Source organism: Acipenser ruthenus, chromosome 2 (assembly GCF_902713425.1).
Source record: "Acipenser ruthenus chromosome 2, fAciRut3.2 maternal haplotype, whole genome shotgun sequence".
Taxonomy (NCBI): domain Eukaryota; kingdom Metazoa; phylum Chordata; class Actinopteri; order Acipenseriformes; family Acipenseridae; genus Acipenser; species Acipenser ruthenus.
In genome coordinates this window covers 86,009,753-86,022,762 of record NC_081190.1, presented here as the reverse complement: position 1 = coordinate 86,022,762, position 13,010 = coordinate 86,009,753, and the positions used below count along the sequence as shown (strand labels likewise).

General features: G+C 37.6%; 1 protein-coding gene across 1 annotated transcript; it reads right to left on the bottom strand.

The window, feature by feature from the left end:
* Window positions 1-409: 409 nt before the first annotated feature.
* igfbp7 (insulin-like growth factor binding protein 7) lies at window positions 410-10,399 on the bottom strand. The gene is made up of 5 exons (XM_034013827.3): window positions 9,894-10,399; window positions 5,128-5,237; window positions 2,481-2,597; window positions 1,125-1,251; window positions 410-887 (listed from the first exon to the last, which is right to left on the bottom strand). Exons 1-5 carry the CDS (start codon window positions 10,306-10,308, stop codon window positions 868-870), a joined length of 789 nt encoding a protein of 262 aa, XP_033869718.3. The 5' UTR covers window positions 10,309-10,399; the 3' UTR covers window positions 410-867.
* Window positions 10,400-13,010: the final 2,611 nt, after the last annotated feature.

The window sequence follows — 13,010 nt, the reverse complement described above, 5'->3', positions numbered from 1 at the left end:
TCGAATTCTGTCTTGACTGAATTATTCATACATGGTTTGATTGTAAAGTAAGGTGAACCTTCTAATCAAAAAACTTTTTTTTTAACTGCTGCTTTTTTGGACATTTCACAGTAAAACAAACAAACAAAAATACTTGTCAAATATGTACACTACAAAGTAACATAAAAGCTTTTGTCTCAGGGTTGCATGTCTTTGCCCGTCTACAGTAATCTTAGGAAGGCGTTGGCTTGTACAGTATTAGGGCTTCAAGGGAAAGCAACTGTGGCGCTGGCGAACCATTCCACTCCGGTTAATAGCTATAATCAGATCGTCCTATAACTAATACTTCAGAATGAAGTGAGAAATGAAACAGCAATTTGCCTGTGTGTGTTTTGGTGTACTTGGTTTTGTCAATATTACCCAATTTAAATAGGATTCAAAGAATATAGTTTATTAGTGTACATTTTTTATATAAACACTGTAAAGGTTAAATATTTAAACCTTATAACAAAAGCATGTAATATGTATTATCATTGTGACTACACTATAGTGTTTTCTAAATTGGTTTCAGCTTAAATCTGAAAGTATAACAATTATAACTTCCTTAGTAGTAACTTTAAACACAATCATAAATTCGTAGGTAAAACATGCGTCAAAATGAAATGTTTGTCCCTTTTAACATTCTCATTGATAGATGGGTTTGTTTTTTTAAAGCATACATAATATTTTAATAGAAAATACAAGCTTTAAGATTCTAGCTTTAAGTGCTGTGAAGATTTTCAGCAGCTGCATCTTGACAAGATCGCTATGCTGGACAGATGTGAAGAGTAGCAGGCTTTTATTTATTCCTGATCCTGTCTGGTGCTACTTGTGAGAACCTACTTCACTTTAAAGTTCTTCCACAGGACCTATATGGGAAACGTAATAATTAAACAAAGTTAAAACTTAATGAGTGAACAACAACTGTTGAAACCACTTGATTGAAATTCACTTAAATCACTTTTTTTTTTTTTTTTTTTTTATAAATAGCTATATTTTTATATCTAACATGAAAATGTCCTGAATTGGCAGAAATGTATATACATGTAATGAGCCGTTTCTATATATACATACAAAAGTGAGTTATTAATAGTAAGTTTACTTGCTTTTGCTAGATGGAATCTCATCAAGTGAATCCACAACATTAATACGTCCAGAAGCCATTGCCACCCCTTTGGAATTCAAAGCATGGCATTCATATCCACCAGCCTCATTCTTGGTGAGTGGAGAGATCTGGGGGGAAAAAAACAAACCCGTTACTTTTTTAAAAAGTAAGCTGATTTCTTATTTTTGTAACCGAGAAAGATAATTTGAGCTGTTTTGGAATTGACAGTTCAGATCCAAGGTGCAGGAAGTTGGCTTCTCTATTCCAGTAAGAGACAGTCTCCAGAGCAACTTGTAGATACATCTAGTATTACTCAAATAAAATTGGGAGAGGCTACTGTTTGCTGTACAGACAGTCTCACTTACTATACTTACGGATGGAACTTACAATCTCTATATATATAACCCTTTACTGCCCTGGGTATGTTTCAATATCTAGTTAATGTCTATCTTCTCAATTGCAAATATTTTGGACACGGCAGGAAAGGGTTAAAATGCAGTCCTAACTAAAAAACTAAATGGTAGCGTGTGTGTATATATTATGGCGCTCACTGAGAAAAAATGAAAATAAAGAATATATGTCTAGATCCTGAGATTTGTCTCATGAACCTGACTGGTTTGATTTATCTCAATATAACACATTTCTATTTTTTTCCCACTGTCCCAAATGAACGACCGTAATATATAGTAATCCTAAAAAACTGTTAATATCATACCCTTTGCCCTAGACACCAAAAGGTTTACTGAAGATTCTTAAATATTCCACTGTTTGAACTTTCTGCTGTGCTGTACATGCTCAACATTAATCTCCATGCCATTCTGTGCAGCTGCATCCCCAGAATGAAACTTGTTTAAAGGGCTTGTTTACAGAATTTCATTCCATGCACTTGAACTCATTCCAGAGATAAAGGGGGCCAGTTTTCCAGTCATTAATGGAGCTAAACATTTCCTGTCACGTTCTGGGGGATGCATATCAACTCGGCAACAAGGAGCTTTTCACATGATGCTAATTAAATCATTCAGAATTATGTTCAAAGTCTTTGTTCTTTATGAAAGTCTCACGTTTTGGGTTTAGTGTGATGTGTTGGGCTATATCATTTGCTTTAATGTAAAAGCAGAACAAGCAGAGTCTATTTTAATATCTTAATACTGCGATCCTTTAAAGTGGATTTACATCATTAAAGTAGATCTCTGCTTCTGTTATTTATCACAATGCCAGATACACAATCTGGAAAAAAAAACAGCTTCACACTCGAGGTACATAACCTTGACTGGCCCAGCACAGATGTTTTTTTTTTTTTTTTCTTCAAATACTTTTCTACTGTAAGTACCATCTGTAGATTGAAAGCAATACTCACCAATACCCAGCCAGTAACTTCATGTTTTTGAGGTCCACCGCGGGTCTGTATCGCAAGGTTGTCACGATCACCAGGCAGCAACTCCATCTTCTCTATGCCTTTTTTGGTTTCCACAACCTGTTTGATACAACAACAGTCTGACTTGTGTAAGAGGTTTGATTTCTTCTTAAAAATAATTCAATCTTCTTCAGGTAAAGTTACTCAAAAATAGTTTATTCAGGAATCAAAATGCAAGCAGTAACAAAGCAAATCAGGTGATACATCAGTGATCTCACATACAAGTCTCGGTTGATGGTGTTCTGAGCTGGCATCAGTGTAGATGTTATTTACTTCTGAGCTGAGCTGAGCTTTCATGGCATCAGTGATGTTAGTTTCTGATCCGCCATCAGTGTAGATGTGAGCTGAGCTGACCCAAAGAAATTACTTTGTACAGAACAGATATACAGCTAGCTTATGTAATTTCCTTGACCAAATTTGGTATTATTTCCCTAGCATGATACAAAGCACATTCAAAGTTACATTTGAGTTTCTTTTCCACTTTACCAATGTCAGCAGAAATCTAGATAACAAGAAGTTACATTTGAGAACAATGCTATGAGTTTTGCTCAATTCTCACAGGCAGTATAGTGCTATACCCACGCATCACAAGGTCAAACAACAAGACTGGTGATTGCAAACTGCTGATGTGCACCAGCTTTGTACAGCTTAATTTTAAGAGTTCATTAACCCTGCGTTGAGTCAGATATTACATTAAACACAGACAGTTTCAATGATTTCTCACTTTTCACCATTTAACTGGAAAGCATAAGTACACTGCCCCACACAAGGTGTGTGTTTATCAGAAACAACCTACGTGTTCCAATAGTGTGTTTCAATTGGTTTGATTATGGTTTGCTCAAAACGGCTTATTAAGCAGAAACAATTTATGCAAAAACAAGTGCTAGCCAGTCACTCCTTACAAGGCCAGGGCAACATGAATTTAAATCAAGGGAGGTACAGAAGTTCAGAACAGAAAATAGGAGGCACTTTTTTACACAGAGAATTGTGAGGGTCTGGAACCAACTCCCCAGTAATGTTGTTGAAGCTGACACCCTGGGATCCTTCAAGAAGCTGCTTGATGAGATTCTGGTATCAATAAGCTACTAACAACCAAACAAGCAAGATGGGCCGAATGGCCTCCTCTCGTTTGTAAACTTTCTTATGTTTTTATGTTCACAGGCAAAAATTCTTACACTTGTTTGGCAAATAACATCAGGGCATACTCCAGTACTATGTCTTGTTATAGGTTTTTTCCAAATTCTTTAATGCATATCGTAAGTGGCCATGAACACTTACAGGTGTCTGCCTTATCTCACCGGGAGCCTTTCCAGTATTGTCTGCTATAGTGCAGTGAGGAGAAACAATCCCTGTCAATTTTGCCTCCCTAACCAGGCCAATGCAACGCTCCCTGTGGAACCGGCAACTTGCCACAGCTGGATGTGTGACTCACCCTGCACAAAACCACAACTTCACCATGTGAGCTACCTGGGGACTCCTTTTCCAGAAATTCTTAATATCTTTGTATTTGAACAAATTATTAATGTTGTATCACCTAAATAAGGTTTAAACTAATAAGAAGATAGAAGTCTAGAAATCTGCATATGGGTATAGCATGATTAACTGGACACTCAGCATATCTGAGACAGGCAGTGATGGACGATATTAACAAATGATCACCAAGGCATATGAACTAACACACACTAGTGATTCATTGCAGTACAATACCATGGTACAATGTCAATACTAGTGTCATTTGAACTCCAATCTTGTGTTGTCTGCTAATGGCAATGCTATTATCCACAATTAAGTTGAAAAAATGTTGTTCAAAGGGTAAATGTTTTTTTTTAAATTAGTGAGTTTTGGTGATTTTCCTTAAATTTAGGCAAATGCTTTAATTCTAATGGATCTTAATACTTACAGTAGGGAAACCAATTTAGAAAAATATAGGTTCTGCAATATTCATCGTCAGTTGTCAGGTCCCCACTGTTCTAGATGTCTTTATGTTATGTACTAGCTTGCAAGAACACCTGCCAGCACCGTCTAAGAATGTTCAGTCTTTGTAATTGAGTGTGCATGATAACATGCTGCTAGGTTTTGAGGCAGCTGCAGCACCTCTGTTAGACAGCACCACAGGCAGTCACACTTAGAGTATGCCTTCAAACTAGGGTGTGCAAATGATTGTAGCAGACTCACTCAAAGGTTGTTTTTTAGTAGGTAGATCATTCAGCATTATGTTCTTGGAAATATTTGTGTGTCGCTGGTTTTCATAGTTTTCTTTTTCTGGTGCTAGATTTTCTATCCTTGTTTACCTCTGATATTCACTCTGGGTTATATCACTTGCAATAAGCAGGATGTGGAAATAATAGCACTGTCAGACCGGGTAACACTGTGACTGTTAAAGAAAGCCAAACTCAAACAGTTTTCATAGTTCTTGATTTGGTTCGCTAACGGCAGAAAACACAGTTTACCCATCAAAGAATAAAAGGGTGCAATAGTACATTTGATGTTATTTGAACATTAACATTGCTTTCATAAAGATCTATGTTATGAGGTAAAAATCAAGACTAACTTTCTAAACTGTTTGACCTTGTGTGATTGAGTTACTAACCTTCTTCCAGGTAAGAACTGGAGTGGGGATTCCAATAACTTCACAACTCAGATAAACTTGAGCTCCTGTCACATTCCAGATTTCCTTTGGAGGAGTTACAACAGAGGGCGCTGTCAAACATAAACCATGCTTTTAGTACAGTTGCTTTGATTGAATGAATATATATATATATATTCAGACCCCTGACCAATTCTCTCATATTACTGAATTACAAATGGTACATTGAAATTTCGTTCTGGTTGATATTTTATTTTAAAACACTGAAACTCAAAATCAATTATTGTAAGGTGACATTGGTTTTATGTTGGGAAATATTTAAGAAAAATAAAAAACATAAGTATGTTGCTTGCATAAGTATTCAACCCCCACACATTAATATTTGGTAGAGCCACCTTTCGCTGGAATAACAGCTTTAAGTCTTTTGGGGTAAGCATGTACCAGCTTTGCACACAGTGTCGGAGTAATTTTGGCCCATTCTTCTTGGCAGATTTGCTCCAGGTTTGTTGGACGGCGCTTGTGGACTGCAATTTGAGCGCTGAGTTTTGAGGGACGGCCTTTTCTTGGCAGTGCCTGGGTGGTGTGATGCAGCTTCCACTTCCTGATTATTGATCCAACTGTGCTCACTGGGATATCCAAACACTTGGATATTATTTTGTACCCTTTCCCTAATCTATGCATTTGTATTACTTTATCTCTAACTTCTGTAGAATGCTCTTTGGTCTTCATTTTCCTTCAGATTCACAGCCTGACCAATGATCCTTCAACAGTGGGGTTTTTATCCAGAAAATGTGACAGCAACTTTAATGGTTCACAGGTGGAAGCCAATGGTAAGGTAATTGTGTCCTCGTTAAGGCAATTTCTTTCATCGGTGTAAACTGGGAGCTTCCACAGCACAGGGGTTGAATACTTATGCAAGCAAGATATTTCAGTTTTTTATTTTTCTTAAAAATATTTCCCAACATAAAATCAATGTCACCTTACAATAATTGATTTTGAGTTTCAGTGTTTTAAAATAAAATATCAACCAGAACGAAATTTCAATGTACCATTTGTAATTCAGTAATATGAGAGAATTGGTCAGGGGTCTGAAAACTTTTGCAAGGCACTGTATATATATATATATATATATATATATATATATATATATATATATATATATATATATGTAGACCATGGTTAAAATGTATTTTTACACACTAGACTCTAGTTGTTAGCTAACGCACGAGTAAACAAAAACTACCTCTCATCTAATCTGATCAATGATTTGCTCTATTCATTTCAAAGGAGAGCTTTGATAAATTAATGGATGATTCATTGGCAAGCTAGAAACTGCTTAGAAAACGTGCTCCCATTTTAAGTTCTATCTCTAGCATATGTTGTAGAACCTATTTTCTGTCAAAAGCTGTTTTCTTACTATCACTGATTAACTAAAAGTCACATACCTGCATACCAATGGTCCCCCTATTAAAACCTTTATGTAGTCTTGCTCCACAGCTCAGTGCTGCTGGTCCATTGTGAGTTCATTGAATGAATTCTGGTATGTGTTTAGCATGTCATACATGTTTACACTCCACGCACTATTACCTGCCTCCTACAGGGAGGGGAGGCATCCCTAATGAAGCATAGTACATTGCAGGGTATTTATGTATTTGTTTATTTAATGTATATGGTGTTTTAGTGCTCTGGAAACAGTTTGGAATGTTGTGGTGGTTTTCTGATGTGGACAGAATAATGTTTAACAGGGACACAGGACTCCAGAGGTGAAAGCTGCAAAAGGCTAGTATTGTGGCCTTAATATTAGGTGATTTTTCACTGTCATCAATATTAGCAAAAAAGGCTTTAATTAATTGTGAGGCTGCCTTTCCTTTATAAAAGCTTCCCACATTAACGTGATGAAGCATACACAAGCACTGTAAATCCTAGAGAGGTACGGCAAACCATGATAGACTATGGTAAATGCATAGTATAACAATAGGAAAGGCATGGGAAAACTGCAAAATCACCATGCAAAATGAATTAATAAACTTTGCTGAGGGTTTTACTTGCTTTAAAGTGAGATTTTACTTTATTGTAATGTTTCAATTATTGCCAACGTTGTAATCATATTCTGCCTTCAGTACCATATTAAAGCCTGCCAGCAAATTAAAATGGTTTGTACCAGGCTGTGCTCTGCTGAGCTTTTTGCTTACAGGGCTACTTTCTGATTAACAAAATCCAGAGGCTAATCCATGTTTGGCATGTTGCTAGAATTAGTCGTGTCCACAAAGCCAATTTCATTATGGTTCACAGAACTAAACACGCAAGCTTTGGCTTACAACAACAGTCTAAATTATGTCTTTGTAAGTGCTCCAGAACTATTTAAATCAACAAGCATGTCCTTCAGTTTTTGAAATGCCTGAAGGCTGAATTTGTCAGACTGCATGTCTGTTCAGACAATAGGAATGTGTTTTTTGGAATTATTAAATGAAGCAAATCAGTTTCTAGCTTGCCAATGAACCATCTATTAATTTATAAAAACTCTCCTTTAAAATGGCGAGTTTAAACAGTACACAAGATCAAGAATGAAGTCCATCTATCCCAAGATAAGATATGACAAGTTGTATACCCTAAAGTAATGGAATTGGTGATAACATTAACCTAAATGAAAATAAATAAATAAAACATAAAATACATTTTTAAAACTAAGTAACTGTCTGAATAGTACGTTTAACCAGACTGAACTAAGACAGTTTCAATATGTTTGTTCTCATTAAGCATGGGTCATGTTTAAACCTTGTTCTTCTTCTTCTACCAAAGACTACCAATTACGCTTACAGTCTTTTCAAACCCACAGAGACTCGAATGGGATCCCATACTGTGGAGCTCAATGAGCCAGTCATTGGACATCCCTGTATAAAGTATAGACATGAGAGACGAATTAAACCGTTTACATATAATGTGAGTACAAATGGTGTGGGGGTGCAAGATATTGCTTACCAAGATATCACAACAGCGGGGGGGGGGGGGCATTATTAAAATCTCTATTCAATATAAATATTTATGAATATGTATATTTCAGTGAACAAATGAAGAGCAGGAAATGGGACATTTTACCCCACACAAAAACCTCCAACTATATATTTTTGAATTCCTGAAGGTTGTCCCAGTCTAATTTGTATTTATTTGATAATGGGTCAATTGTCTAATCATGGATACGAAGATACTTAGTGAGCAACAGGTCTGAGTAGAGCAAAATGCGGAATAAATGCCTTGCCCCAGGTCCATTCCGACTGAAACATCTGAGATACCACTGCATCTGTGGAGGCAAACTAATTCAAACCTTTTGATGAATGCCCAAAGTAGTACTTGTTGTAACACATTGTAATGATTCTGCGGTAGCAGGAGTCGCACCTTTTTGAATGACTGTATGAAGTCTAGTGTAATAGTGGTGAGCCCACGCAACCCTAGAGACGAACTCTGCAAGTGGGAACTTTTTCTGATGTGTGAAGGAATTAAGTACTGATATGATAATGTATTATTCTAACAGGAACCTGCTTTACCCTGCACGCTCAACTTAAAAATGCTGTAGTTGTGCTCCGGATGATGTTTTTCGTCCACTAACTGCCCTATTTAGCTTGCTAGCTGGCCTGCTCAAGGACCCCCAGACCAAGGGGAGAATTTCACTACAAAATATTCCTTAAAAAATAATACAATCTTTTTTTTTCTTTTTTTTAAACAGAGAAGTTAAGTAGAATCAGTACAATTCTTAAGGCCAAAACTAAAGTCACTTACATTCCAGATTACACAGTGTTTATGTTGGCTATTTAGATAGTGAAAAACATTCTGCACATACTGTCCCCCAAAAAAAATAATAAAGAAAACCACTAACACTGTTCTCTCTTATTTGTATATATCCTCCCCAAAAAGTTTTGTAGTTTCCCAAACTAATACTTTGCATTTCCGATATATATATATATATATATATATATATATATATATATATATATATATATATATATATATATATATATATATATATATATATATATATATATATATATATTATACCATACCATGTTTTGCAATACTTCTTTTTGTTTTCTTTGCTTTTCTGTATTACACTTTGCTCTACCTTCACCATGACGAAAACTGTACAAAACGAAGCCTGGGATTCCATTTGAATTATAACTCTGCTGTCCTTGGTGACTTTTAAAACCCATATATGTGTGCAACACTGCAAATACCAATACATTATTAACAAAAATCACTTTATGTTGGACACACTTAAAAACGTTCCTCTGGAAAGTAGAACACAGAATTGCCTCCTCCACCCCCACACTTGGTGTGTTTTTTTTGTTTGTTTGTTTGGTCGTATTTAGTGTTACTTCTTCTTACAACTTTTAAGACAGTTAAGGCGTGTATGCCTCACTCTAAATGAACATACATAACATAAGTCATGGGACTCCAAAATCTATTTATTTATTTATTTTGGCAAATGTTTCTTTCCTCATAACATTCTTAAAAAATGGTATTGTTTCAAGGTATATAATGTATCCATTTGAAACATAAAATATGTTTGGACACGTTGTGTTGAAATGTTGTTAATATTAAAAAAGATTGCATTTCATTCTGCTGTAAATTGTTCAAGGTTGGAGGGTACTCAATGCTGTCGTTATCTCAAGTTCTGATTAAGGCGTGTATGCGTATAAATGTGGAATTTGTTTAAAGCAGGCGTGATTAAATGTTGTTTAGAGTAGCTAATAAAAAAATTAAAAAGTACATTTTACCTCGTTCACAAAGTCCTTTATGTAGCTGAGTTATTTCAGCCTGCTTCGTATTTTTAGCTTGTATACTTGCAGCTCTCAGCTCACAGTCGTTGGTGTAGGTGACCCCATCACTGCCGCACACTTCGTAAGCATTCTTGCAAGCACAAACACCGGCTTTTCGCTTGTTTGATTTACCGACCTTCACACACTCCATCCCGGCAGCACAGCGACCCGCGCCTCCTCGCCCCCCGCAGGGCTCTCCCTGCCCGGCTGCACAAACCGAACAGCAGTCGCAAGAATCCAGGACCGAGCCCGCTGGACAGCCTTCAGCCGGGAGAGAGGCACAGAGCGAAGGTTGGCACGGAGCACAACCCAGAGAACCCTGGCCAGGTATCACATAGGAGAGCGCAAAGAGCAAAGCGAAAAGTGCCAACATGTTTTCTTTTTTTTTTTGGTTTTATTATTTCTTTTTATAGATCTCGGACCCTTTGTGTCCTGCCCTTCGTGCTGCAGCACTGTAATAAAGTCAATCTTACAGTTGTTTTTTTTTTTAATGAAGTGTTTGACCCCGCCCACGAAAACGTAGCATATTACTGTGCTGTCCAAGTTTTGCTTGCGAGTCAGAACAATACAGCGCGACTCTCTCTCTCTCTCTCTCTCTCTCTCTCTCTCTCTCTCTCTCTCTCTCTCTCTCTCTCTCTCTCTCTCTCTCTCTCTCTCTCTCTCTCTCTCTCTCTCTCTCTCTCTCTCTCTCTATACACACACACACCATGCAAACGAACATTTCACTGCAGCTTTGGCCAAAGTGGTTAAACATATAAAACGTATATACAAATTTATTTGTGGCATATAAACAAACCCCAACATTCATTGGGACAGATAAATTAAAGCAGAATTATAGGGGTGGGTCATTTGTTGCCCGTTTTACCCCACTCGTACCCTTATGCTCCCTAAATATTGTACAGCAATGATACCCATGTTGCTGAACTACTGGTGGCCGGGCGTTTATTGCCTAGTTTAACCCCACTTAAGAGTGCCTGCTCATGATCACAGCACTAAATATATCATTATATATTTAGATTGATCTTTAGCCAGTCCATAGCTCGAAAATTCTGCACATTATTTATGCAATGGGATTTCATGGGCACTGCGATATCATCTGGGGTATGTTCTGCAAAGCATTGAAAATAGAATAGATATGCTGGTAATTCCAATCAGCAATTGTGACAGATCCAATATCAAGCTCTGGGAAAATATAAGAACGCAAAAGCAGATATATATTTATTAGTTTTGTTTTTAAAAAGGGTGTTGTGGTTTACAGCATGTTGTTCTTAGTAGAGGTCATTTAACATAGACATGATATGTTTGGGACTGCAGTTGCTCCAATATTTTTGGTGATGTTACACTGCGGTCTACAGAAGCATATTTGGACTAAAGAGGAGGAAGGTTTTACTGTACAAAAAGTGAAACAAGAAACAATCAAATTGCTTGTCTTGTCTGCTCATAAACACAGTCTGACTTCTATCACTTGCTGGAAACACTTTAAATAAAATCCGGAGTCATTCAAGGGAGACCAGTGTGAGACCCAGTGCTAACACATTTATCATGCTGATGAGCAAGGAAACGCAAACCCTATCTGTAGCAGGAAAAAAGACAGCACATTCCTATTAAGGCAATCTCTATGCTGAACTGTCACCTAATTGAGTTTTTCTGAAGGTGGACCTGGAACTGATACAGTACCTTAGAAAGGAGGTGTATTCTTGACAGGTCATCCAGGAAAGGGGGCTGTTTATTAACCCTTTAAGGAGGGGTACAGCTGCTGTTGGTTGCTCCAGGGGGAGTGGGTGCTGGAGGTTATACAGTCAGCACTCGGATACCCATTACTCAGATACACGATATATATATATATATATATATATATATATATATATATATATATATATATATATATATATATATATATATATACATATATACAGTACTGTGCAAAAGTTTTAGGCAGGTGTGAAAAAATGCTGTAAAGTAAGAATGCTTTCAAAAATAGATATGTTAATAGTTTATATTTATCAATTAACAAAATGCAAAGTGAGTGAACAGAAGAAAAATCTACATCAAATCAATATTTGGTGTGACCACCCTTTGCCTTCAAAACAGCATCAATTCTTCTAGGTACACTTGCACACAGTTTTTGAAGGAACTCGGCAGGTAGGTTGGCCCAAACATCTTGGAGAACTAACCACAGTTCTTCTGTGGATTTAGGCAGCCTCAGTTGCTTCTCTCTCTTCATGTAATCCCAGACAGACTCGATGATGTTGAGATCAGGGCTCTGTGGGGGCCATACCATCACTTCCAGGACTCCTTGTTCTTCTTTATGCTGAAGATAGTTCTTAATGACTTTCGCTGTATGTTTGGGGTCGTTGTCATGCTGCAGAATAAATTTGGGGCCAATCAGATGCCTCCTTGGTGGTATTGCATGATGGATAAGTATCTGCCTGTACTTCTCAGCATTAAGGAGACCATTAATTCTGACCAAATCCCCAACTCCATTTGCAGAAATGCAGCCCCAAACTTGCAAGGAACCTCCACCATGCTTCACTGTTGCCTGCAGACACTCATTCATGTACCGCTCTCCAGCCCTTCGGCGAACAAACTGCCTTCTGCTACAGCCAAATATTTCAAATTTTGACTCATCAGTCCAGAGCACCTGCTGCCATTTTTCTGCACCCCAGTTCCTGTGTTTTCGTGCATAGTTGAGTCGCTTGGCCTTGTTTCCACGTCGGAGGTATGGCTTTTTGGCCGCAAGTCTTCCATGAAGGCCACTTCTGACCAGACTTCTCCGGACAGTAGATGGGTGTACCAGGGTCCCACTGTTTTCTGCCAATTCTGAGCTGATGGCACTGCTGGACATCTTCCGATTGCAAAGGGAACTAAGCATGATGTGTCTTTCATCTGCTGCAGTAAGTTTCCTTGGCCGACCACTCCGTCTACGGTCCTCAACGTTGCCCGTTTCTTTGTGCTTCTTCAAAAGAGCTTGGACAGCACATCTGGAAACCCCTGTCTGCCTTGAAATTTCTGCCTGGGAGAGACCTTGCTGATGCAGTATAACTACCTTGTGTCTTTTTACTGTGCTCAGTCTTG